The sequence below is a fragment of the Marmota flaviventris genome, chromosome 6, assembly GCF_047511675.1.
Source record: "Marmota flaviventris isolate mMarFla1 chromosome 6, mMarFla1.hap1, whole genome shotgun sequence".
NCBI classification, from domain to species: Eukaryota; Metazoa; Chordata; class Mammalia; order Rodentia; family Sciuridae; genus Marmota; species Marmota flaviventris.
In genome coordinates, this window is record NC_092503.1 from 38,574,021 (window position 1) to 38,596,890 (window position 22,870).

General features: G+C 36.9%; 1 protein-coding gene across 2 annotated transcripts in view; it reads right to left on the minus strand.

The window, feature by feature from the left end:
- Nucleotides 1-2,723: 2,723 nt before the first annotated feature.
- Nucleotides 2,724-22,870, minus strand: part of Rnf217 (ring finger protein 217) — a 135,856-nt gene continuing 115,709 nt past the window's right edge. Inside the window, exons 4-6 of one of the 2 annotated variants that reach the window (XM_027947355.2) lie at nucleotides 12,031-12,232; nucleotides 4,793-4,864; nucleotides 2,724-3,458 (exon numbers count right to left, since the gene is read on the minus strand). In XM_027947355.2, coding sequence (XP_027803156.2) covers nucleotides 3,385-3,458; nucleotides 4,793-4,864; nucleotides 12,031-12,232 — 348 coding nt within the window. In that variant the 3' untranslated portion in view covers nucleotides 2,724-3,384. Of the gene's footprint in view, nucleotides 3,459-4,792; nucleotides 4,865-12,030; nucleotides 12,233-20,411; nucleotides 21,899-22,870 lie in introns of those variants that run through there. The other variant, XM_071613066.1, reaches the window with a different exon arrangement.

The following is a 22,870-nucleotide window of genomic DNA, read 5'->3' on the forward strand; positions in this document are numbered from 1 at the left end:
TGGAAAAAGATTAATTTTCACTAAGTTTTGGTAAGGCAATTATTTGGCTAATCAAGCAGGGAAGAAATTATCGTTCAAAAGATGTTTTCTTTAAAAATTCTGCACTCCTGGTTAATATTTCTTTTACTCAAAAAATTTTTCAAATACATTATTTCTCATTTCCTGAAAATGCACTGAAATTTTTATTATAAATATCCTATAAAAATCAAAATTTAAAACTATAGAAATGTTCATGCATGATGACAAAAATATATGCCAAAGGATTTTCACTAATGCTTTGTAACAGGGAAGTAGAAACAATCTTGATGTCCATTCAATAGGAAACTAATTCAATTAAAATATAGCCCCACAATGGATTATGTACTAATTTATAAAAGAATGAGGTAAATATATGTGTGTGTGTGTATGTATATATATATATATATATATATATATATATATATATATATATATATATATACTCTTATGGAAAGATATCTACCAATATATAATAAAATGAAAAAGTCACAGCAAAGAAATAATATTATTATTCTATTTATATAAAATACATGCATGCACATGTATACACACACACACACACACACACACACACTCATACACCCCTCCCCACACGGTTATTTGTAAATTTGTAGAAAGTGTCTTGAAGGACACATACCAAAGCATTAACAGTGGTTACCCCTTGTAAATTAGGGTGTGGTAAGCAGAGGAATTTGTGTTTTATAATTCTATATGATTTGATTTTTAAAGGAGAATATATTAAATTTATAATAAAAACATATAAAAATGTCCAGCCTTTGACAGAAAGATACTTATTTAATGTGCACACTTCTTTTTCTAAAGTAGTTTTCAGAATTTATTGTAAAGATTACTACTATTGTTTTACCTTCAAAGTTGGCACTGACATATAAAGAATCCTTTTTATTTTCTTCTTTCTGTGTAAGATTTTGAAATTTAGTTTTTAAAAAATCACAAATAATTACTTTATGTTTCAGGGAAAAGCCTAATATGTATCCACCTTTAAAGAGAAAAATGCATTCATTTATTTTAAAAATCTATGCAATAGAAAAGTGAAATCCTGTGCAATACAGTGCACACTGTCTCAGCAATGAAGAAACAGCCTTCACTGATAACAGACACTACTTTGTAACTGGCATACTGGAAAGTTTTCCAAATCATATGAAAATACCTCAAAAGATAAGTTATTTAAAGAAAGGAATAAAAATCCCTGAGTAAGCCAAAGACAACAGATACAATGACCTAATAAAATAGATGATTTATGACCAGAGAATATATTTTTCAACTATTTGGTGGATATATATGATATATATATATCTCCTCTATATTTAGAATTCATCATATTCACACATTGCCAAACTGATGCCTAAGTCCTGGAAAGATTAATTTAAAAAACTTGAGCACTTTTATGTCAGAGCCATGTATTTGGGCTAGAGAGTCTCCTTCTCCCTAACTAATACTAGAGCACCTAAAACAGACACTCAATAAATACCTGTCAAATGGTTGGATGGGTGAATGGAAAGATGAATTTGTGAAACTAGAGCATCACTTTTTCTTGTCTCATGTTATGCTTTAAGATACACTACTCTAGAATCACAAATGTCACAATCGCCTTCAACAGAAAATAGATGAGTCCAAAAACCCAACAGCTATTCTGAATTATTCAGAAAAAAAATGCAAGCATGCTGCCCTTTCACCCATGAGCTAAACAAAAATGGTAAAATGTCTTACACTCTGGAGCCCAATAAAGACCAACCATCTATTTCAAGTTATATAAGTTTGCTGATACATAAATGCTACATCCATGGCAGATAGATAATTTTGAGAATTTAGAGACAAGTAAAAAAAACCTTAGGCTTCTTAGAAGTCTTTTCTGCCTTTCTGCTGATAACAGACACTACTGTTCATGATGGTAACAAATGAATATACTAATTAATTGTCCTTCTCTTATTTTCAAAGATTTCTCCTCTGAGAAAAACTTTCTGAAAACACTTTCTTCATTTTTTGGTTTCCTTCTCCAAAAATAGCTGTTTTTTTAGATGAACATATGAACATGAACGTTTTGTTTTCAAGTAACCCCTCTATAAGAAAATACCAACAAAGCATTATGCATTTGAGCAGTAATTGAGAAATCCTTTCAAACTAGTATGTTTTCATGAAAAACTTGAGGACAAATAAAAACAAATAGGAAGAGAAGATAGGGAAGACAGTGGAGATTAAAAATTCAAAACCTTGATCTAAAACAAATGATCTATCATCACAAGTTGGTAATTAAAAAAAATAGTGGAATATGGAATTTGTTTAAAGACTTAAGTAATTCTCTTACTAATAAACTTGTTCTTTGAGTTAAATAATCTCACATGAAGGATTTATCCAAGAGTAAAGCACGTGTGCTATAATGGAAGAAATTGAAAAGACTGAATATTTGGGTCTTGAGGACTTACTAAAAGCAACCTATTAGTTTTGTCAGTTTACAAAGTCCAATACACATCAGGATGACCATTGCACAAATTTTTCTGTGTGTGACAGAAAGAGAGAGCAAGAAATAGAAAGGGTCAACATCAAAATAGCCTGTTGTCTACATTGACTTTAATTCAATATGTTAGCAAATTATGCCCACAAAAGAACTATCATCTCTAAACAGGTCTAAGAAAATGTGAAGAAGAAAAAAAAATAGTGTAGAGGCATGGAAATAGATACGCACAAGGTTACTGGGCCTAGTTTTAACATATATTTATATATACACATTCACACTCCTACACATATACACTTCATTAACTCATAATTCTTCTCATTAATTTAGTTTCATTATTTCCCTTTTGGGCACTGAGAGTTTTAGCAATTACAGTATCTGAAAGATAAAGGAATTACACTGTTTGAGTCACAGATGAAAACAGATGCCATCAGTGAACTTGTATCTTCTGAAAAGTGACCTTGCTTATTGGGACAGACAGGACCTTAGCTATTCACACCAAGTCCCACAGATAGGCTGGAGGGAGGTTTAGGGTTCAAAGACAATCCAAGCAATGCTCAGAAGAGGCACCCTCAGAACAATTCTGAGGAAAACCAGTCCTTAGTTAAAATATTTTCTTCCAAGAAACACAAAGGTCAGAGATATGATACAGATGTTTATAGTTTATGAAAGTGACCATTTTTTTTTTTTTTAAAGCAGCAATTTGTTTAGGGTAAGGACAGGATACCATATTGGGAGTGCACCGGTAGCCAGAGGCATTGTGGCTTGCAGAGAGCCATGGGGAGACGAGATGCAGAAGGTTCCTCGCAGTGTTTTCAGGGTAGAACTCACAGATGGTGTGCCATCTTGCACAGCTCCTCCTGGGACCAGCTTAGTGGGGTGAGATCACCTGCATTTTACCAATGCATACCTGTCCTTGATCGCTTTCTCTGTTTCTTACAAAGGCAATAGATAGGAAATACAAATAAACCTAGGGATTAAAAAAACATAAAGGCAATTAGGGGGAGACACATTTTGGTTTCTTTGAAAATTTTCCCTTTCATTTATTTGCATACTCTTTAGAAATAATCATTTTTTTAGCAATACATGGACATGAAAAGAGAGAAGATACCTATGCTATGAAATGTTTATTATTATTTAATTCTTTATTATTTCTCTTTAGCTCTTTCTGCCTTTTAACATTCTCAGTGATATAGTTTCACTAGGGAACAATACTTTCTATCAAAATATCAAACCTTAGGTTTAAATCTTAATTATCCATAGTCGAATCATTTCTACACTATGACAGTCACATTTCAGTTTCAAGTAGTACAACATCTTATTTAAGAACACCTTGTGGAGCCAGATATCAGATGTGACTCCCAGTTTTAGGACTAAGAAGGTCTTAGTGAGTCTTAATTTTCTCAAATGTAAAATGTAGATAATAAATAATTACCTCATCCAGTCCTGACTTAACTGCAGTAACTGAAATTTTTATTTGGAAAGTAATACATGTGCAGGACAGATAGAATTAGATCTGTCTAATTCTATGAAAAATAATTTTATTTAGCAAAATTAAATAATTACAATTAATAAACAATTAATAAAGCAGCCTTTATCACAGTGTTTAACTTAATCTTTTATAAAGCAATGGTTCTCAAAGTGTGATCCTTGGACCAATAGTATTAACATCACTTGGAAACATTTTAAAATAAAAAATCTATGGGCTGTGCCTCCATACTCAGTCAGAAGTTGCAGGTAGAAACAATCAATCTATGTTTTAGCTAGTCCTTCTGGTTATTTTAAGACTTGGTAAAGTCTGGAAACTATTGGTTTAAGGTGCATACTTTAATATACTTGTATGAATGAAACTATACAAATCATTAATAGGTTTTCTATTTGTCCATGCTCAAGTAGATGTTGATATGTTCCTGTATACATGGAAGGCATTTTTTACTAGGCCAAACCAAACACCTACTAAACACCAAAGCCTCTTTTCTTTAATGCTCCAAATTGAAATCAGAATTGGAGAACTTTAAGTCTAGTTCACCTGACTCTTTCACTAAAACACAATTGCATCCTTGGCATTAAGAGGAACCAATAATGAATCCAAGTGTTCAAAGACTGAAAAACTGTCACACAAATATATCCTACGAGAAACATGATACTCTGGATTTAGAAGTCACATGCTGAGTAGCTGTCTAAAATAGGCATGGAACAGAAATTATGGCCACTAACAGCTGACTCACGTTATTACATTTACACTCATTTTGTCTCCATTGTCATGTGAAAATTCTAATCTCAGACATGATAAGTGTTTCTTACCAATTACAACTGCTATGGCCCCTAGTGCTAATCCCAAGACCAGGATTAGAGGTGCAACGAATAATTTTCCAGCTGGAAAACAAAAAGCAAAATAATTTAGTATCTAAAAGCTAACTTTCCAAACACTTCCAGCAATGCTTTTAAATATCTCAGTGCAGGTTATTTTTAAAGAAGTCTGATGACAATTAAGACCTTATTTTCCTAAGAAATATACAAGGTGTAGAACAGCTAATGAACAAATAAGTTCATCATGGATGTCCTGGGCAATCTGTGTCAAACATCTCAGAAATCATTTATCTTTCAAAATAACAACAAAAACAAATCTAAACCAACTGGTTCACTTTATACTTCCAAGGCCATCCATCTTTGTGTTTTCCTTTAGATATTTTCCATTTTCAAGATGCTGAAAGATTAAGAAAGGAGTGACACGTTCTGAGTTGGTAGGAGAAAATCCAGTTATTATTTCACAAATGAAGAGCTGGTAGAGACTACAGAGAAATTCCACCTAAGACCACATCTGAAAAAAAAGTGGTTTATTTATTTCCTGAGTCCAAAGAAAATTAATAATATGACCTAGTAGAATGAATGACAAATGGAATGTTGGTAAGATTCCTCTTAAGGAAAATTACCCATAAAAATCATGTTTGGAATAATTCAAGTAAATAATTTTTAAAAATTTAAAAAGTAAGGCGCTTATAATATAAAAAAGGCTACATGCTGGTAGGGTACTGCGTCTGGCAGCATCAGCCAGTATTTTCTCTCTAGATGAATAATTTATCAGTGGTAATGATCAGTATAGTCATATGTGAACACAGAACAAAATCCACAATGGGAACCCCACTGACTTTGAAAGAAACTAGCGCACACAAAATAGGCCAGAAAACAGTGTCTGCTCATTCCGTAGCACATGGGTTAGGGCACGTGGCACAGTTGTACAGCTGCAAAACTCCAATGTGGTAGGAGAAGTGAAAGAGGAGAAAAATCTGCAGGAGGATCATACAGCTGTTTAAGAATGAAATAGCAATAGCATCCTATAAACAAGGAACAGTAAGTTCTTTGTTTTAATCACCAATTACACACAAAAGAGAAAGACTATGCAGCTACTGTTTAGAAATCTTACAGAAAAAAAAATTAACTTATTTTTTAGAAATGGTCTGTGGAACCAGATGACCAGAAGTATATGGAACATAGCTTTTAATATCTCATTTTAAAAGATAGTTTTAATAACTGTAATGATTAATTTGAATTGTCAACTTGATTGGATCAAGAGAGGACGGATATTAAGACATTTATGGGTGTGGAATGAGGGTGTGTCTAGGAATGATTGGCATGTGGGATAGCCAACTGAAATGTAGACTATCCCTAATCATGGGCAGCATTGTTTAGGATGATGGCTTGGGGGGAATAAAAGTTGGAAGAACAAGGAAACAGCAGATGCCAGCTCCATTCTTCTGGAATGGGTTCTTGATAGCAATTGTCTTAAGATATTGGACTCCTGCTACTTTACTCTTCCAAAGCAGACTCTGATAGTGATTCTCTCCCGGAACGCGGTTGATCCCTCTTGTACTGGGGCTTCAGCCTCTTGGACTGTGCAGCTACTGATTCTTCCAGCTCTACAGCCTGCAGAGTGCCACTGTGGAGTATCACCAGCTTTGGGTCCTGCTTTTATAATTATACTTCCTGTTCATTCTGTTCCTCTAGAGAACCCTAATACAATATGTAATTAATATTAACGCAATGTCTAACATGAGTTTTTTTCTTTTTTATTTGTTCTAATTAGCTATACATTACAGTAGACTGCATTTTGACACATCATACATAAATGGAGTATAATCTCTCATTCTTCTGGCTGTACATAATGTAGAATTACACTCGTCATATAATCATATATGCACATGGGGTAATAATGTCCAATTCATTCCACTGTCCTTCCTATCCTCCTGACCCCTCCTCTCCCTTCACTCCCCTCTGTCTGATACAAAGTACCTCTATTCTTCCCTAGGTGCCTGCTTATTGTGAATTAGTATTTGCATGTCAGAGAAAATATTTGACCTTTGTTTCTTTGGGATTGTCTTATTTTGTTTAGCATGATATTCTCCAGCTCCATCCATTTACCAGAAAATGCCATACTTTCATTCTTCTTTAAGGATGAATAATATTCCATTTTATGTGTGTGTGTATATGTATACACATCACATTTTTTTAACCCATTCTTCTGTTGAAGGGCACCTAGTTTGGTTTAGCTATTATGAATTGAGCTGTTATAAACATTGATGTAGCTACGTCACTATAATATGTTGATTTTAAGTCCTTTGGGTATAAACTTAGGAGTGGGATATTTGGGTCAAATGATGGCTCCATTCTAAGTTTTCTGAGGAATCTCCATACTACCTTCCATAGTGGTTGCACTAATTTGAAGCCTCACTATCAATGTATGATTGGACCTTTTCCCCCACATCATCGCCAAAATTTTTTGTTGCTTGTATTCTTGATAATTGCCATTCTGCCTGGAGTGAGGTAAAATCTCAGTGTAGTTGTGATTTGCATTTCTCTAATTGCTACAGATGTTGGATGATTTTTCATATATTTTTTGATCAAATGTATGTCTTCTGTGAAGTGTCTGTTCAATTCCTTAGCCCATTTATTGGCTGGGTTGTCGAATTCCACCATCAAACACTCAAGGTCACTCCAGGTGAACTGGGATACACGAAGCAACCACACAGAGACAGAGAAATATCTTTTTCTTTAGGTCCTGTGATGGCTCCTCTAAACTTAAGGGTCTGTGGAGAGAGAGAGAAAGAGAGAAAGAGAGAAAGAGAGAGAGAGAGAGAGAGAGAGAGAGAGAAAGAAAAAGAAGAAGAAGGAGGAGGAGGAGGAGGAGGAGGAGGAGGAGGAGGAGGAGGAGAAGAAGAAGAAGAAGAAGAACAACAACAACAACAACAACAACAACATCAACAACAACAAGAACAAGAACCCTTTTATTGGGAAGAAGCCATTCAAATGAGACAAGGGTCAGGTTTCAGGGGAGTTGAGTCTAACTTTATGATGTGATGTCTGCTGTCATCAGATTGACTGATATCTAGGAAGGCCAAGCCCAAAGGCAGAGCAAGAGAAGGGGACAAACTAAGGGATTTTCCACGAAACATTCTTATCCCAAACAGGGCAAAGGGGTAGGGTTACAAAGGAATAGGTGAGTGTAGCTCAACCCCTCTGGGTGCTGCCTACTCCTAGGGCCACACCTTGTTAGCACTGTTATCCAAGCGAGGAAAAAGACCAAGTCATGAGTCATGGCACTACCACTCCAGACTACATTGATCTTTCAGATCTGCTTGGTGCATTAGGACTTAAAGGTGCATGCATTTGGAGTGAGTCCCCACACTGGGTTATATTATTATTATTATTATTTTAACCATGAGTTTTACTTATTTTTCACCAGTGACATAAATCAGTTAAATAATACAAAAGCCCACTGAATGGTGGTGACCTTTGTATATTCTTAGAGCTATGGTTAAAAGTTGGAATTTCAGAATCTAGGACTGCATATTTTAAAGTACCCTGTTTGTCTCCTATGCACATAGCTCAGTCTTTTCTTTCAAACTTCCTCTAAAAATAATTATCAATATATTTTCATCACAGTAATGGAGCATGACTATAAAGAAAAGTCACTGATGTTTTGTCTTTCAAATCACAGACATCAAGGAACATGTGCTCCCTCCCTATGGGGTGAAATAAGCTTATTCTAAGGATGATCCACATTTAAACTTAGTATTCCTATTTCTGAAAATGTCTGGAGGGAGTGAATACACTTTTTCTTATTCCTAGGACAGTAACACATTTTTAAAAAATACCATTTTCAGTAGCTGAAATAATATTGTACATACACTCAATTATTCATATGCCTATAATTTAATTTTGCCTAATTATGTGTTCCTTTTTTGCTATTAAACATTCTACTTGCACATAAACTATTAAAGTTGATCATGTTTTAACATCTTTCACATTACTATCAAATTTCTTTGCAAAAGAATGATACATTTTGATATTTTGTCCATCATAGATTTTTAAATACTAATTGTGATTTTTAAAAAATTGCATTAAAATATTATTCATTTTGAAAAAAAAAAGAATGGTATAAAATTTCCAATTTGCTCAGTACAGTATGAAATTTCAGCATTGAGTGGTAATTTTCCAAAGTATTGGCTAATCAAGAGTCCCAAATATCTCATTTTATTTTAATTTATATTTTTCTACCAATAACACTGAAAATTTCCTTCCTTTCCCCTTCCCCTCCCCCTCCTTCTTCTCCTTCTCTTCTCCTCCTCCTTCTCCTCCTTCTCCTTCTCCTTCTTCTTCTTTTTCGTACTGTGGATTGACTCCAGGGATATTTTATCACTGAGCTACATACCCAGCTTTTTTTATTTTTTATTTTAAGAGACGGTCTCACTAAGTTGTTTATGGCCTCACTAAGTTGCTGAGGCTGGCCTCAAACTTGTGATCCTTGTCTTAGCCTCCCAAATCACTGGGATTATAGGCATGCACCACTGCTCCTGGATATACTGAATATTTTTGAACATGTTTTTTGTCTATTAATATTTCTTTAATTCTGGTTCAACACTCTGTTGTCTTTTTTTAAAAACTTGGGTATTTATTTTTGAAGGGGGGCCCATTGCTTTTGTTCATATAAACTGTCACCTAGAAATCACTTTAAACACTGATTTTTAAAAATTATATGATTTACTTAAAACCTTTAAATTTTTGGTATGAAATATTACAAGGATTTAAGATGTTTCCTTAAGCACTTTCATTTCTAGTACCTGAATTATCTGCCTATGCCCTACCATGCATTGGAGGCTGCTCATCATCCCCTTTCTTGTGAGTAGAACCTTTGGTTTCTAGCTGGGCAAATGGTAACGTGCAATGAACACCATATTTCTCATTCCTCAGATGTGGGAGGAATGCATGCCCTTCCTCGGCCTCTGACCAAGGACATGTGGAGGCTGTATCCAAGGCTGAGGGGCCAAGCTGTGTAACATTATACAAGAAGAGTGTCTGGAAGGGTTGACCTATAATTCATCATCTCTCTTGTATGGCAGGGAGTCAGTGATTTTGAGTCACAAGGTAATTCCTTTTCCTATTTTCATGGAGAGAGGTGAGGACTCCTCCATGAGAGTTAAAGTCAATAGCAGTTGAGGTTATTGTGCTGGGATGGGAGAATACATGTTGGAGGGAAAGCTGATCTTAAGCCAGCTGCTCCCTATTTTGTCAGGTGTATCTTGACTTGGCTGCATGTACACACATGCATGTGAGCACACATGTGCACACGCACAAGAAGAAGACCTAACAGAAAACCATTTACTGAAATCTGACCAAAAAAAAAAAATTAAATAAGAAAACAGAAAAGGTACAGAGAAAATATTGTCTTGCTGACAATGTCTATGGTATTCTCTGCTCACTGTCCATTTCACAAGCTATAAGATAACTCAACCCAATTTTTGACCAGAGAAGATTCTCGGGGTGTCCAGGCAAATATCAAGAAGGCCCAAAGAGATATATCCTGAGAACTGCTGGAAAGATAGAACACGAAATAACTTCCTTCATTAAGAATGTCTAAAGAGAAAAAGAAAAAGGAAAGAAAAAAAAATGACTGGCCAAACCAAAGATATTTAAAATAAAGAATGGAAGGAAACATCTTACAACAATAAAATCTAAATGGCACTGAAATAGGATAAAAAAAGACTAACCAGGCTGAAAATATAAAGGTTTTGTATTTGGGACTGCTGTCTGTTTCTATAGACTTACAAATAGGATACTGCTCAATACTTTATTTGCAATTATTTTTCTCATAGTATTCATTATAAATAGGGGAGCTTCCTTATCTATCTCTAAAGGCTATATGACTAACCAGCAAATATAGCTGATATACCAATCAAGAAAATAAATAAACAAAAAATTGCTGAAAATTACTAAAACTAATCTTGATTACTGGATGCTGTTGGCTCTGTAAAATTATGTTTAATTAAAATTTAGCATATTTCAATCATGTAAGATTTTAGACGTTTCCATGTTAAAGTGCATTTAAGGTGTATGTTCTTTTTCCCAACAGAAATCTGTCATTAGTACCAGCTTTGTTCTAGTCAGCCATCATGATTCCAAAAAAGGAAAGGGCGGTCACACACCAGTGTAGTGGCTAAGAATAGTTACAGAGAGATTTTCATGAAATCACTAAGCCAAACTAGATAGAAAAGGGTAAGTGTGGAAGATGTTGAAAAGTATCTTATGCACACAACAAGACTGCCAGAAATAATGTAGCACAACACTGTGAAAAGAGAGGAAGAAATCTCACAGTGGATACATTATAGAGGTGCAGGGAGCTAAGGGAAGACAACATATTAGGTCACAGGAATGAAGGTGGTGGCATTAGGCCAGGGGGGTTTGGTTACAGGCAGATATCAGCTTATGGGTGTGGGTGTGTAGAAGTCATGTGTGAGGCTGTGTGTTACTGAGGAAGAAGGGGTAGAAAGTCAGTCTACAAGAGCACTTATGCTTGCGTAATTAAACTTGGGTCTATATATAATGAGGACTTCTGAAACTCATTCCATTAACTGCTGGCTCTTAATTAGGAGTATGATAGGAAAACATATACAATGGCATCGATTATGAAGACATAATGGAACTCCATTACAGGGCTGTGAAACATGTGCTTCTTTCCATCCTGCTAGACCATGTTCCATGCCGTACTGTACTGCAGTACTTCATCAATGAACAGAGGATGTGTGTAGATATTGTCCCTCTGATCAAGTGGCTTACACTAGGGCTTCAGAAATTTAAAAGGCTAATCACTTCAGTTTTCATCCATGTTATCAATGATTTGTTTTTCAAATAAAATCTGCTTACTCAAATAACTAATGTCCTGTTAAAAAATTAAAGTTTTCAATTTGGGGGGTTTTGTTTTGTGACAAGATCTTGCTAGGTTGCCCAGAAAGGCCTCCAATTCCTGGGCTCAAAAGATCCTTATGCCTCAGCCTCCTGAGTAGCTGGAACTATAGGTACGTGCCACTGCACCAAGTCGTTTTCAATTTTGTTCACAAAAGGAGAGAGAATATTCTCCTCTTGCTTTGAGGTAAAACCCTAGCTAGAATACCTGGCACACACAGCAAGTGCTCAGAATTATCATGGATATTCCAAGTTCTACAGCTTCATTCTGAGGGAAGATTCCCATAAGCTTGTCAGATACTCACCACAGACTGACCCTCTCACTAATCTCCTTAAATGAGGTCTCTCTGGGAGGTAGCGATATTTGCATCCAAATATACTGAGGTTTGATGTGTGGTCTCCAAAAAACCGGAGCTGGCGGTATCTCTCCCCACATCGATAACAAAAATTAGTGTTACACTGTGAACAGGTCATGTGGTCACATCCTTCAGTTCTCTGGATGTGGATCTGTATTGGAGAAAGAGGCAAAGAGAAGAAAAGATTTTCAAAGTTTTTAAAAAGTAAAATCTGGCAATTTTTATTGGAACACAGCTTTTACCAAAGTGGAAGTGTCACATGGCATCCCTTAGGCATCCAATTTACTTATAATAACACTCTGCAAGATTAATTTGTTACTAAATACTTTTGTATATGGAAACCTCAATAATTTTTCAGGTACTCAAGTTGTTGCCTTATTTTGATCAACATATAAACAAACACTGCCCATAGAAGATTCATTTGTCTTTCCAGGCGCACATCTAACTCAGGGGACAAGAAAAAATTTAAAATGCTGTGAAAGTATTTTTTATCTTTTATTTTATGCTATGAACAGCAAGAATAAGGTGACTCAGAGGGAATAAGACAGGAGAGTTTTCCTTAAAATAAACGATTATGTAAAAATTTCTGTGAATAAATATCAAGGAGCAGAAATTTCTCTTTGCTCAAAGAAATTATAGCAAATACACATGTATATGCGATACCCTTTCACTATCTAATATTATTTGTAAATATGTTGTTCATAGGACAGTAAAATGCCTTCTGTGCAATTCAAACCTTCTCCTACTGTTGCAGTCAAGCTATGTGTAGCCACAGCTTCACCCATAATGTAACAAGGACATTATTTTTGGACAGTCCATATACTCAATGTGTAGTCACTGTCTTAAGCACTCCTCAGTACTTAAGATTATGTTATAATCAAGATATTGCTTTTTTTTAGGTATAACTGGACTCTGAGTCCTCATGGATCCTGTATCCATGGATCCTGGAGCCATCTTTTATTCAAATGTTACCCACTTTCCCTGTTAGGAGAAACATCATGAAAGAAACTCTAAATATACAACAATATTATTTCATCAAAAGACACATAATTTCGTTTACTGCCTAACTCTCGTGAATAAAATGGGATCACCTAAAAATACAATTTCACCATAGAGTAGGCACTTACTACATTCAAGGGCCACCTTCACTCATTAATATATATTTGCAGTGGTGGCAGTGGGTTCTCATTCCATTATATAAAATGAAATATACCACACACAAAAGTCATTTGCTTAGAAATTTCATTGCAATTGTTCCCATTACCATTTTTACTACTGTCAGCTTCTATCCATGATGTTGTTTTGGGATTTGTTTGTCAGTGAATGTTTTAATGCAATTGGGAACTTCACCCTTCATACCAGAGTCAAAACCTCCAGGAGTTATCTGGCTCCTGTCAGTAAAGCTTCAATCCCAATCTACAACGTGACACACACATTTCATCTGAAATTATGCTCTCCTTCCCCTAGTGCACACTGCAGTTCTCTGAACTAGCAGAAATGGGGTTAGAATCACATGTTTAAAAAGCTAGTCAGTGATGATAGAGACGGGATAAAATCATCCAGGTAAAAGAGATCTCTGAAAAGAAAAAGCTGAGATATGAAAATGACTGCTCATTTCGAAACAAAACTTATTTTATAGGTGTGAGCATAAAAATTTTGGAAGTTGTTATCTGCAATCACATGCTGCATTTGTTTTGTGATTAAACTGCAATTTAAAGGAATTTTAAAAGGACTCATGAGACTAAAATAACAATGGATATCAAAATTTTATCTATCATATCCTAATCTACCTACCAATGAGTTTCTAGGTGAATCTGACAATTTTGAAGAATAAGTAAGTAGAGGGCAGCCTATTACAGGCAAGCACTGGACACATGGATAAATGAATGAACCACAAAAGAAAAGTCTGCCGAGTGGCCAGCAGGACCTCAGGTATCCAGAATTGTTTTGTGAATTGTAGGTTAACTGCCCGCTCTCTCCAGTGACTCTGGGCAGGTAAGTCTCAGCCCCACAGGAAGGCGGAAAGAACCTGGGATTTGACTTCCGGTGGCCTGTGGGTCAGTACTAGCTCATCTAGCTACTTAAAATGAAATCAACTTACTTACTTCCCCTGAGTCTCAGTTTTAGTGATATTCCTCTCATGAACCCATTGTTTGGCACACACAAGTCAGATCAGTATAAAGGGTTCTCATCTACCCTTTCTGCTTTATCTACCTAAACATGTGTAAGGAATCAAATAATTGGGTAATATAACTAGAGACCTCTTCCTTGCCAGGTGGTCTCTCTCCCTTTCTTGGACTGACACTGCACTAGAGTACCTGCAGATAGGCAAGGTGTTTGTGGTCAAGGATAAATGAACATTTGCGCTCAAGGATTACAAACAAATTATTATTTTGGCAACAAATACAAAAACTACATTTCTTGCTATTGGCCACCCTATTCCTTTATAGTCATACTGATTTTTTTTTTTTTAAATTTTATATGACAGTGCAGCTGTAGTGAATACAGGTTTTATGGGGCCTGAGGTTATTTAATTTCAGGGACCCTCTTTAAAGAAAAGAGTGCAATTACAAACAAAAATTAGATACGAGGCCAAAAATGGGGGCCGTGTAGGTAAGGGTCTCCAGAGCTCAAGCTTTTTAGCTTCCTAATAAAATAGCACTTTCCTAGTTGTGCCTGTTTATTAGTGAATGTGTGTCCATATCAATTCAGCACAGTAGATGGCATGAAGGTATAACCTAGGCCAAAGTTCTTCTGGACGCTTCAACCTTTCATGATTCTTTAAACCATCCTGGCACTAAGAAACACATCTGAAGATAATTGCTGTGCACCCCAAACATCTTACACTCAACTTTTTGATTATATTTTGCATTTGATCTTAAAATGGAAATGATACAACTTAAAGATTTCCTCATCAGACAGCAGTGTTTTATGGAGCCTATAAAGGGAAGAGGACTGATATCTGTTTAGAGTTTATTTTGTGCCAAGCATCCTACATACAAAGATTAGCTCTTTAAACTGCACCATGAGATGGACATTCTTATTCTTAAAGGGAACTCAGAAAAGTGATTTGCTGAAATAACAATCCTAGTGAGTGGAGAAAAATTTAAAATTTCTTATGCTAAGCAACCTTTTATTGTGAAGTTAAAGGTAAAACCAGAGGGTCAAAATATTCTTTGCTAATCAACAGTGTAATCTTCACAGTAGAGGTTATGAGACAAATACGTCTGCTTTTCTAAGATTTTCTGCTTGTTTTTGCTGCTCTCTGGATCCACACTCTTCCTTCAAAATGGCATCAAAACTTTTTCTGATGGGAAACTTGTTCTTATAAGTTAAACTTGTCACTGATAGTATATATGCCTCAAAATTTTACATTCAGTTCTGTCATTTTATATCGGTTTATAATATTGCTTCACTGAGTTCTAAAATCTTTATGTGGCCTATTTATTATTCCATTTAAATACCCAAACTGCTATTTCTATTCTCTCTTTTAAGGTTTTTCCTTAGTACTAATATTGTTATTATATTATAATATTCTGAACATAGCATGAAACTAAAATATTATTGGTCCTATCACACAGGAATTGAAAAAGTAAGATCTAATAAGGATGTTCAGTAATTTTGTACACTGTAGGAATACATGGTTCTATAGGTTAATTTGAATATTTTACACACATAAAGGCAGGGATTTAATTGTGGAAAATGGTATCATGATTTACCAACTCTGAAGTACACAGTGCTTTCTTTAGTACTATTGTGGATTGAATATATCTTGATTATATATAAATATTTTATTATTTGATATCAAAAGAGAAATGAACAGATACGACATCAGTTAGCATACAACAGAAAACACAACTTTTTACATTTGTTAAGCAAATTGCAATTTTGAACTTCTGACACTTAGTGGGAAATAAATTTCACATGCTAATTGTGTTCCTTGGGTATATCTTTGAGTGGCATGCTTGTGACAATGCCATCTTTGTTTTTGAAACATAAAGCTTTAAAATAGATTAAAATTATATTCACATATGGTTCATTTTTCCCCAATGAAGCTGACTTTATTTTTTTTTGCTGTAGTTTCAAAACATTCATCAGCTTAGCTCACTAAAAAATAAACTAATTACCCAAGTGACTACAATTCAGCATCAAAATTCTGTTTTTACTTAAAAGATGGAAATAGACTAGGTATTTCTAATTCATTAGCTTAAACTGAGTATTCAAAAGCCATGGATGTTATGTGTATGTGTGTGTGCGCGCTACTGGGCATTGAAACCAGGGCCTTGCTCACATCAGGCAAGTACCCTGCCACTGAGTTGCACCCCCAGCCGTCCCAAATGCTACTTGATTTGTTATTATACACACATTTTCTTCACTCCATCAGGATAAGGATGGCTACTTAAAGAACTGAATACTTATGACCAAAATGTTGCTGATACCTCTGTACACTTAACGTCATGAGATGAAATGTTCAGAATATGCCAGACATTTCTTCAGTAAGAGTCTGGTATTAAGTTCACATTGTAGTAGACACAAAAAGACACAACTGTTTATTTTTGTGCCTATGATATTCTTCATCCCGCAGACCAAAAACCAGTAATAAGAGATTAACCATTACATATATGAACATATATAAAATAGTACCAGTCTCCCTCAAGTTGTTTACATTTAGTTTAATAAAATGATCATATAGAATCTAAAAAATAAAAGTGGAATATAGTTTTTTATTTTCATAGAGATTCCACTTAATCAATGGGTGGAAGAAAATCTACAAGGGCCCAGATCATGCATGTCTTTTTCACTCCTTAATAAAGGGCCTTGCATTGGTCCCAATACACAGCATATTCTCAATTACTACTTATTAAAAAAATAAATAAGCATTATCTAGGATCTCCCAACTCCCAAATTCAATGAACACACTTGTAATTTTTATTGTACTGCAGCTTCCAGTATTATTTAATCAGTCAATCATCACCCTTTCCAGACCTCTGATGGACTTGTGTTTTAGTGACATTGTTTTTCCAGGTTCTCTTCTGATCTCCTTCAGGTTGTTAGCCCTTCACCTATCCCTTATTCCCATCCACACCCATCACATTGCACAAGCTCCTTGGGTGATTGCTTCCACATTCACCTGGCTTTGACTCCCCTCCGCAGGATCTCTTTTCTTTATCTCCACTGTAGACCTAGCTCCTAAGCTTCAGACTCAAAACAGCAACTGTGTGCTAGTCACACACATCTATATACTTTGTAGGCATTCCCAGGCCAAATAGGCAAAAATCAAAGTCATCATCCTTACTCTATGCAAAGCCCTACTTAAGTACAATAGTGTTTAATCTTTTGTCAATCTAACAGCAATCTCTCCCTTCTGTGAGTCCATGAGAAAAAGGAACACATCTTACAAAGCATATAAAGGATCCATATTCGAGGTCCATATGAGGAAGAATGAAAAATGAAATTCATTTATTCAATAATTATCTATTTAGTGCTACAGAGTGCCCAACAAATGCTATAAACACTAGAAGTATCTCTAGTATCTCTCAAGAGAACAAAATTAATTAAAAAAAATTCTTACTCTCATGGCTGAAAATACATCCATTACCTTAAAGAACAATAAGAAATAGAGTGCTACAGATAAGTAATATGGCATGTGCTTTATTTTGGCTCCATATTATCTACTGAAGAAGGGGAGGAGGTTTGAAATTATATGGCCTTATTGGGAAGCTGAATATTACTCCAAGACAGTGAAGTGAACAACTAGCCATGTAGATATCTGGGGGAAAGAACGTCTAGACAGAGGGAAGAACAAGTGCAGAGACCCTGAGATGTTTTGAAGCATGCATGGAGGGCATCGTGGCTGTGTCAGAGAGAATGAAGCTAGAGGAGTAATGGGGTGGAAGCATGTCCATGCAGCTAGAGGAGTAATGGGGTGGAAGCATGTCCAGGCTGTGAACTGTCACATGGTTGTCATAGGACTAGCATTTGCGTTGTTTAAGATGAGAACCACAAAGTTTAAATCAGAGGGATCAGAGGGGTGATGTGAACTGTCTCACGTGAAACAGCCTCATTTTGGGTGCTGGGTTAAGAACACTGAAAAGAGGGAGAAACCAGTTAGGAGTCTATTATAAGAATCCTGGAAAGGGAAAGATGATGTCTTGCACCAGACTACTGATGATGGAGTCCTGGTATGAGTTCAAATTCTGAATAAATTTCAATCAGATAATCGATTGACTAGAAGTGAGTTATAAAAGAGAGTTGGGATGACACAAAGTTCTTGGCTCAAGCAGCTGGAAGATTAAATGGTTATTTAGTGAGAGGGGGAGTTATGGGAAGAACTATTTGGGGGAGAAGATTATTATTGCATTTGAGAAGTCTATTAGAGCCCAGTGAAGATGCTGCATAGGTATTTGGATATACACCTTTTCCCACAGTTACCTAAAACTTTACGATATGCCAACTGCTGCCACCAGCAAAATTTGTATTGTTTTGAATTCCTTTTTTTTTATTGGTGTTTGTTTTTTGGTGCTAGAACCTAGGGCCTTGCACATGCAAAACATGTGCTATACCACTGAATCACCCCTGCGCCCCTCTTTTGAATTCTCAGTTGAAGTTGCTCTACAGACAGAGACAGCAACTCTTAAAACTTGAAATGAAATGAATGCATTATCTAAGAGAGCTTAAGATCCTCTAGCAAAAAAAATGGCCCCATCAGACTCCAAGGGGAAAATGAGTAAGTAGCTTTTGACTCAGATGTTCCCCTGTGGACATGGTTCACTGGACTTCATCCTTCTCAGAAGCCCTCATCAACTATAACAGACTCAACAGGGCACTCAACTCCCTGGAGATGTTTCAGATTTTTCTTTTTCTTTTTAGTCAGGGGATAATTAACTCACACAGGTGGCTAATGTTGGCATTATGGATGTCCTGCAATGCTTGGGATCTCCTGCACAGTAAAGAATCAGACTCCTTCTGTAAAATTTTTAAATGCATTAGACGTTTGTGTTGGTGAAAATCTGTTGAAAAATATCTGAACTTAGAAACCTAACTCTATTTTGCATATAAACAAAAAAGGATGTTTATATAGTTTTCAAATACAATTAAGTTTTTTGTCACGCTATGACTGTATAAAATGAGGAAAGATTGATTGCATTTAGAACATAACTCCATTTTATATATCAGCCCAAAACACAGTTCCAGTACTTCAACTACATACACATATAAATAGAAATATATATAAATATGCATATATATGTACATAAATGTTCATTTTGTCTTTATGTTAAAATGTTAAATCCAAAGGACAGGTATGATAGAATTTGAATGTCACTTTAAGATTTCTTAAATGCATGGGTATGTATAAATCTGATTGCATCATTATTTGTTTTAATGTTATGTTGTTGAGAGCCACAGCCAAAGGGGCCCCAGCAAACTTCCAGCTGCCGGCTGATGATTGGCTCACAGTGGCCCCAGCAACATCTAGCTGATTGGCTCCTCTGCGGTGATGCTCATTGTGCTGTTTCCCTGCCCTTTCAGACCACGGAGCTGCTCATTGGGGGACTTTTTTGGCTCCGCCCACGTGACCCAGCCAATCGGCCTCAAGAGCAGGAGGATTGTGGGAGGTGGAGAGAAGCTGGTGTGGGAGAGAGAGGCTTGTGGAAAGCCGGTGGTGGCAGTTGAGGCTCTGAGGGTTTTTCCTGAGAGGCTGTTTTGTTTGGCGTGTGTGGTTCTAAAAATAAAGTTAGTTTCTTTTGACAAGTGGCTCCTGATTGTGCCCAGCCAGACTGCGGCATTTGGTGGCCCGTACGGGGAAGCGACTGAGGGTAAGTGAAACTGCTCGCCCCTGAGGGCAGGGCAAGAGGATGGGTAGCCATTTTAAGATTCCTCTTTTGTTATTTTGTTTCACTTTTGTTTTAAGTTGCCTGTCCCTGGAGATGTGTAAGATGGAAGAAAAACCGCTCACATCTGAGGAACAGATAGGGAGAAAGGACGGATGGACATTTCAGGAGGCTATTATAATGATTTTGTGTTGTTCCAATTTTGTTTCACTCTGTTTAAGTTTTGTTAGACGTTATCTTGTTGGGTTGTATTATAGTAGAAATACGGGATCAGAAATTAGTAAAAAACAAACTGAAAGAGTGTTAAGTAAATTGTTAGAGGAAGGAGGCATCTCAGTAAAATCAAGAACAATCAGGGCATACGCTGATACAATACAAAAATGTAGCCCATGGCTTTTTAAGGAGGAGTTGTTAAATATATCACAATGGAACCATCATTGTAGAAGGCCGGCTGGCTGCAAAATAACAGGGGGGTGACGAACAACTTATGTGCATTGATACAGCAGGAGTAGGAGCCGTTTATTGCAGGACAGGAGCAGTATTTATACATTCCACATAGCTTATCTAATTAGCATAAACTCGATACAGCACTGAACCAATAAGAAATCTCCACACTTAATGGCTCGCTTTTGTTACTTCTCAAACCACTCCCTCTGGCATTTTGCCAGGCACCATCCAGACTTGTTTAAGAACTCTAACATTCCCCTGGCTAAATGCCAGGTGTTATTTTGACTTGTTTACAGACTCTAACATTTCCCCCTTTTGTTTAATTTAAATAACGACCATAGTGGTTTTTAGAGAAACACCATAAATAACCTGCTACAAACAGAAAGGGAGGATACAAAATGCCACAATACCAAGCCACTTGATGGCTCCATGCAAGAAGCCCTTGGAAAAATTATACCAGCAATGACACCGTTAGCAAAGATACCGAGTTACAATTTGTTGTAGATTACAGTTTGTTGTCTCAGTCCAGATAAAGCAGTGTCTCAATAGATTAACTCACAGTCCAGGTAAATCACAGTCCAGGTAAGTTCTGCAGGCAGCTAGCTTAAATCACAGTCCAGGTAAGTTCTGCAGGCAGCTAGCTTAAATCACAGTCCAGGTAAGTTCTGCAGGCAACTAGCCTAAGCTGTAGCAGCAGAAACAGCAACAGCTCCGAAGTCTCGTCTGTTTTTCAGCAACACTGGAAATTCTTCCACCTTGGTCTTTACCGGCACTGGGATGAAGGCAGGAACTCTGGATGGCTAAAGAAAATCCTGTAGCATTGCACTAAGAAAACAACCTTCTGAACAATTTAGTAGTTATTGACATTGGAAATGATCAAACTTCAGGGTCCGCGGGCCCTCTTCCACCGGCTGTAGCGTCCTGGGCAGCCCCACATGGCCCTGGGGAGTGTCCCGGACTCAAACTGCTTCCAGGCACAGGTTTGGATTTGGGCTCTTGCAGTGGCGTCCCTCTCCCCGGGCGGGGGGCAGGGAAGAGCCAGTTGCCACCGCTTGGAAAGCCCTTGCTGCGCCATGACCAGCTCGTGCACGTGGCAGCCACCACGTGGATTCACGCACCCTCCGGTAACAAAAAGTATTCAGTAATAGCCTTTTGCTGCAACTTTTTTCCTGATAATCTTTCTTCTTCTGAACTTTCTTTTTCTTTCTGACTAGAGTTCCTGGGCTCTTATCAACACATGCCCTAACTATTCTTGGTTCCACTGGGGTGCCTTCTTCCCTTAGTAATTTACTTAACACCCCTTCCATATTTTCATCACAAAGACAATACAACATTTTAAGACAAAACAAGACACAAACATACTGTATCAATCTTCTCCATTTTCTCGAAATGGCCATTTTTCCTCTCGCCCTATCTGCCTAGGGACGAGCAGATTTGCTCCCGTCCTATCTATGGACGGGCAGCTTTTTTTCGTCACTTACCCCCCGAGTGTCCCGGGGCTCCCCGTAACGGGCCACCATCTGTAGAAGGCCGGCTGGCTGCAAAATAACAGGGGGGTGACGAACAACTTATGTGCATTGATACAGCAGGAGTAGGAGCCGTTTATTGCAGGACAGGAGCAGTATTTATACATTCCACATAGCTTATCTAATTAGCATAAACTCGATACAGCACTGAACCAATAAGAAATCTCCACACTTAATGGCTCGCTTTTGTTACTTCTCAAACCACTCCCTCTGGCATTTTGCCAGGCACCATCCAGACTTGTTTAAGAACTCTAACATTCCCCTGGCTAAATGCCAGGTGTTATTTTGACTTGTTTACAGACTCTAACAATCATGGTGAAGATTTAAAAAGAATAGAAAAGAAAAGCCCAGGGACTCTGCCAGTTGGCACATTGCCATTGTGGACGTTCATATCTTGTTTGCTTAGTCCAAAGCCTTCAGTTCAGACAATGGTAGAGGAAGGAGAAGACATAATGATTCAAGTAAAAGAGAAGGCCTCTCAAGCTAGTCAGACAGAGGAAAAGATTCAAGTAAAAGAGAAGGCCTCTCAAGCTAGTCAGACAGAGGAAAAGATTCAAGTAAAAGAGAAGGCCTCTCAAGTTAGTCAGACAGAGAAAGAAAGTGTAAAACAGAAAAATCCATCAGGGGGAAAGTTACAACAGGAGACTGCTACTAACACCTTTCTATCACCAGAGGGTGTAAGTGTCCAACCAACAGCACCACCTCTACAGGAGACTGCTACTAATACCTTTCTATCACCAGAGGACGTAAGTGTCCAACTAACAAGGCCACCTCCATATGCTGGGAGGTCCCCAACCCCCGCAGTTGATAGTTGGGATCCTGAGACAAGATCTCAAATATTAACATGCCCTGTATTTGAGGCAGGAGGGCAGCGATTTTACCAAGTTTTAAATTTCAAAACAGTGAAGCAGCTAAAAGAGGCTGTAACAACCTATGGTCCTCAAGCACCCTTCACTGTAAGCATGGTCGAATCCATTAACAACT